Below are 4,766 nucleotides of genomic sequence, written 5' to 3' on the forward strand. Positions count from 1 at the left end.
ATATTCAATTATCTTGCCCAAGTAATTTCCACGTGGCTACTAGTCTAAACTCTCGATACAGCTACCATCATCACACCGATGTTGACTGACAAATGGGGACAACCATTGTCCCCTGCCTCTATTCTCTCCAATAAAGCCAACACTAGCTACCTCAAATCCCCCCAAGAGGAGATTGCCCTTGGACTTTTAGCTCCACCGTCATTGGGTGGTTCCCTGGCCTGGATCCTGTTGTGCCCTGCTTATATCACACGACACCTCCCCCCCACCCCACCCTTACCCCTAGCTGCACTGCTTTCTCTGTCGAACCAAGGGACACACAGCTGGATCGCTACCGACCGAATCTCCCTCTCTCTCTCGCGCGCGCTCTCTTAGTAGTCAGACGTGTTTGTCTTGAGTTCTGCTACTCAGTTTGGCCCTTGTTTGCCTACCACGACACCACGGCAGCATGAGAACGCTACTGGACAGCAGCTGGATAAAGTTTGGGCCAGCCGGCAGAGGGTCCATCGATTGGGTGACTGGGTCACCTTCTCCCCCCATGGTGGAGAGACAGTTACAGGTAAGGGATCATCAGCTTGTTGTTACTGAGTGAGTCTGATTCAGTAGTTGTCTTTACATATAGACTGCTGTGAGACCCAGATATTTTTGGTAGGCAACCTGAGTCCTGGAGAGCTGCAGCAGATTTTGAGTTTACTTTTTTGCTAGACACCTAAGAGTAGGTAGGTGGCATACTGGTTTAACAATCTAAAGAGCAGACTGAAAATCATTATGAAAAATACTTTTTTAGGTGGATTGTTTATATTTTATATTATCTTTTATTTTTCCTTACTGGAGGAGTGCTGTCCAAGGTACTTCAGCCAGCCTCCACATACTGTTGGCTATACAGACACACTCTTGCTGTTGTTAGTTGAGTGCCTTAAAATAGTCTTGGATGTCATGACAATGGCGAGTGCTTGTGAGTGCAGTTCATGTCAGGGCAATGGCAAAGGAAAGCTTTTCGGGACTTTCAGCAGAGTGGAGTGATGTTGATGGGTCTTTAGTCAGTCATCCAGATGAGGATCAGCGTTATCTGAGCACTGAAACCGATTGGTCGGGTGAATTTGGGACACTGATTGTGTCAACAGGGGAATATAACACTCAGGCAATATCAAAAGGCATAAGCTCTATTGAGCCTCTGTAGGATATCTTGATTTCACAACCATGTATGTTCAGTTTTGAGAAGATGGAAGAGGATCAACACTGATCCGGTGGAACACATTACTGATTTTCTGATTTCATATCTTCAAAATAGTCCTGAATGTATTTTATGGGAATCTTTTTTCTGTCCTTTCAATTTCCGTGATATATTAACCCTTTCCCCTTCAAAACCACCAGGGCTACAACTGGAATGATCTGAACCTCGACCAGGAAGGGAGGTCAGAGCTGCTCCTCTACGTGGTCCTCCCCGTCACCTCCCTCCTCATGCTGGGCCTCCTGGTACTCCTGGCCTACTGGAGGTGCTCCTCTCCAAAGCTCAGCCTGGCCCAAATCATCACCCTGGACCTCCAGGACCCCGAGAGCAGCATTGAGTTCCTCTCCTCGCTCACCAGCCACGGCGAACGCCGCACCAGCACCAGCTCTGACATGTCGGACAGTGTGTTCGTCATGGTCTACCTGCCGCCGCCCTACGAGGAGACGCTGACCAAGATCACGCGTGCCGCCAGTCTGACCAGCCGGAAAGAGTCCATGAAGATAGAGGACCTGGAGGCCCGACTGTGTCCGGAGATCAAGTCCAGTGGACGCTACGTGTGACTGGGGAACACTGGGAGTGTTTCTCAAATGGCACCCTATTCCCTATATAGCCCACATAGGGCTCTGGTTAAAAGTAGTGCACTATGTAGGGAGTAGGGTATATGGTATAATTTCGGACTAGAACTAAGAGATTGCTTTTGAAGGGACTCAATATAGCAAGCTCTGTAGAATAAGGGGATTTCAATGGACTATGTAAAAATATCAGACCTGAGTTCATCTTTTGTGGGTACCAGCTTTCTACACAGAGGAGTGTGCAATTGCATAAAAGCTGGAAATTGCATTGACTGGCTGTACAGGATACAGTACATCTAGATTCTCTAGAGAGGACATATGCTGACTATGTACAAACCGTAGGTTACAGTACGCAAATAAAACTCCAACAATACAAAAAATAATATGCAATTAATTTGCATTGTTTTTATCTCCTAAATGAAACACATGATCCCCCATTTTTACTTCCACACATTGTATGAGCCATAGCATGCTTTCAACCCTCCTGTATCTGTGTTGTTTTAGTTTGGTCCCTATTTGGAGACTTAAGAATGTCAATGTGCAAAGTGCAAGAATGTTACAGAAGTCTTATATGTAATACTGTGTGTCATTTGAATTTTATTTGAATTGTATTTATATGTAAGAAGGTACAAAGACCTAGCCTGGGCACCATGTCTTTGACAGGAGTGACAAGGAGTGGATTGTTAGCAAGACTGGTACCCGGATTTACAAAGACCTTCTCCAGGTTAATAATTCCCTTCATTACTTGGAATCACATCATGAATGTACTCCTAAAAACCTCAGACCTGATACGTTTGATAGACTACATAACAGATATGCATTCTAATTTACAAGTAATATGTTTGTACAAAGTGTTATATTGTTTTTAAATAAAGAATAAGAAAAATATCTTAGCACGGTTATGATTGAGAGAGTTCCGTCATCATCACTTACGCACCGAGGTTGCGAAGTTATAATCCCATGCTGCCCCACTATGGTACTACTTGGTCATATCATGTAGACTACTGTATGTAGAGGTGAGCTCTCCTTTGCAAACAACTGCCTTACATTACAGCTATGGTCTTGCTGCATTTCTGAGCAAGATTGTCAAGAAGTGTTAGAAATGTCCAGGGGTCCAACTAGATTTTTTTCTACTTTCGGCCAAACAATCCTCAGAAGCAGCTACAGCATTTCATATTCTACTCTATTCTTGTAAATTATCAGTTTCAGATAACTAGACTATTCATGGAAGTGTTTTTATTTAAAGCGTATTTATTCACCAAATGTTAATTGCTGTTAATTTACAAATTAATTTGAAAAGTCTACTGTCTAAATTATCGCAAAAGCCCAAAATTCTAAACATACTGTATTTTCAGCAAAGTAAATGGTGAAGATTTTCACAGATTTTCAGGCTACACCATAAAACAATAAAATGGATGGTTAATGGTTACATTGAGAATCAGGCTACTCTAGATGGATTTAAAGAAATATATCAGAAATAAAATAAAAGTCATACATTTAGTCTATTTAGAATAAAAAGTCATGCAAAATACATAAAATAGACTATGTTTATATTTCAAATAAAAGTTTACAGAGAACATTGTTTGGTGCCAAAACATAGCCTCTGGTAAGCTATAAATACACATCCTGTATCCCAAAATGGAAAATAAGACATGCTATTAGACAGGCCACGCATGTTGTCTGTTTGGGATCTGAGGTAGGCTTTGTTGTTATATCTGCCTCCGTGTAAATGTGTGTGCGTCCATACGTTTGGTTTGTGTGGATGTGATTTCTAGTATCCGCGCCTGCGACAATCCTCCATCCACAATTCTTTCGCTGTTTTTTTCTTACGGAAAAACAAATCCCAGAACCAGCCGCAACCCTTCTTCTCATTCTCCTTTTTATTATTTTCCTCCTCCATCATTGCCATCCATCCCTTCATCCAGAAGGTTTCGGGTTCCTGTGAACAGAGTTGGTGAGTGGAAACTACAGGCAACTTAATTGGGGAGGACGGGCTCATAGTAATGGCTGGAATAGTGTCAATGGAATGGTAACGAACACATCAAACACGGTTTCCATGTGTTTGATGCCATTCCAGTTACTCCAATCCAGACATTATTATTAGCCCACCTCTCCTCAGAAGCCTCCTGTGGTGGAAAAAACCCTCAGGAAGCCATCACCATCTGCAACCGTTCAATGCTGAAGCTGCAGCTCAGTACAGGACAGACAACGTTCAAATTGACTGATATTATCAATGAGACAACACAGAATACCGTGTAGCTTACCTTCTCAAGTGGGGTGAGGAGTAATCTTCATTCTGTCAGCGCTGGCTTTCTCAATGCAAAGCTCCAGCTTGGTCTTGTCTAGGGGACATGGAAATGTGACAAGATAGGACATTTGAATGGAAGTGAAGAGTTCAAGTTGTTCTTGTCCAACTGGTTAGCTGACTGTTACATGTAGCTGTTTACTCTACATCGGATATTGTCGTGAAATTGTGAATGAAAAAACATTGTGGAATACAAGTCATTTACAAGAGACTAGGCCTGATTCTGAATGTACCACACCAACAGTAGCATTGTTCTACCTGTATCATCCGGGGTGCTGGTCTCTCTCTTGACCGGGATGTTGATGCAGTATGGCCGGTCATCACCCTTCTTGGTGTCCTCGGCGAAGGTCAAGGTAGGCTTCAGGTGAGCCATGACCTCTCGGACCATGATATCGCAGACCACCATGTCTGGGTATAGCTGGGCTTTAACCAATGGCCACTCATGGAAAGTCCTGAAGTACTTGCTCCTGATAGAGAGTGAGACGTCTAAGAATTTGGCAATCTTGTCTGGCTCATCGTTGAGCTTCTTCAGAGTGCGTAAGAACAGTCTTTGGTTCTGGTATTTCAATGCCTCTTTCTGAACCTGGATATGTATGTGCTCTACCATATCGTTGCAAAGTGGGACGTCTTCCCATGAACCGTATTGCTGCTTGATTGTACA

General features: G+C 43.2%; 1 protein-coding gene across 1 annotated transcript; it reads left to right on the forward strand.

Annotated features, from left to right (window-relative positions):
- The first annotated feature begins 445 nt into the window (after window positions 1-445).
- LOC120022974 (small integral membrane protein 28-like) lies at window positions 446-1,788 on the forward strand. The gene is made up of 2 exons (XM_038966936.1): window positions 446-556; window positions 1,372-1,788. Exons 1-2 carry the CDS (start codon window positions 446-448, stop codon window positions 1,786-1,788), a joined length of 528 nt encoding a protein of 175 aa, XP_038822864.1.
- Window positions 1,789-4,766: the final 2,978 nt, after the last annotated feature.

The sequence above is a fragment of the Salvelinus namaycush genome, chromosome 2, assembly GCF_016432855.1.
Source record: "Salvelinus namaycush isolate Seneca chromosome 2, SaNama_1.0, whole genome shotgun sequence".
NCBI classification, from domain to species: Eukaryota; Metazoa; Chordata; class Actinopteri; order Salmoniformes; family Salmonidae; genus Salvelinus; species Salvelinus namaycush.

Coding starts and splice junctions, on each gene's coding strand:
- LOC120022974 (XM_038966936.1), top strand. CDS start 446: ATGAGAACGCTACTGGACAGCAGCTGGATAAAGTTTGGGCCAGCCGGC. Junction 557..1,371: donor TGGTGGAGAGACAGTTACAG/GTAAGGGATCAT, acceptor CAAAACCACCAG/GGCTACAACTGGAATGATCT.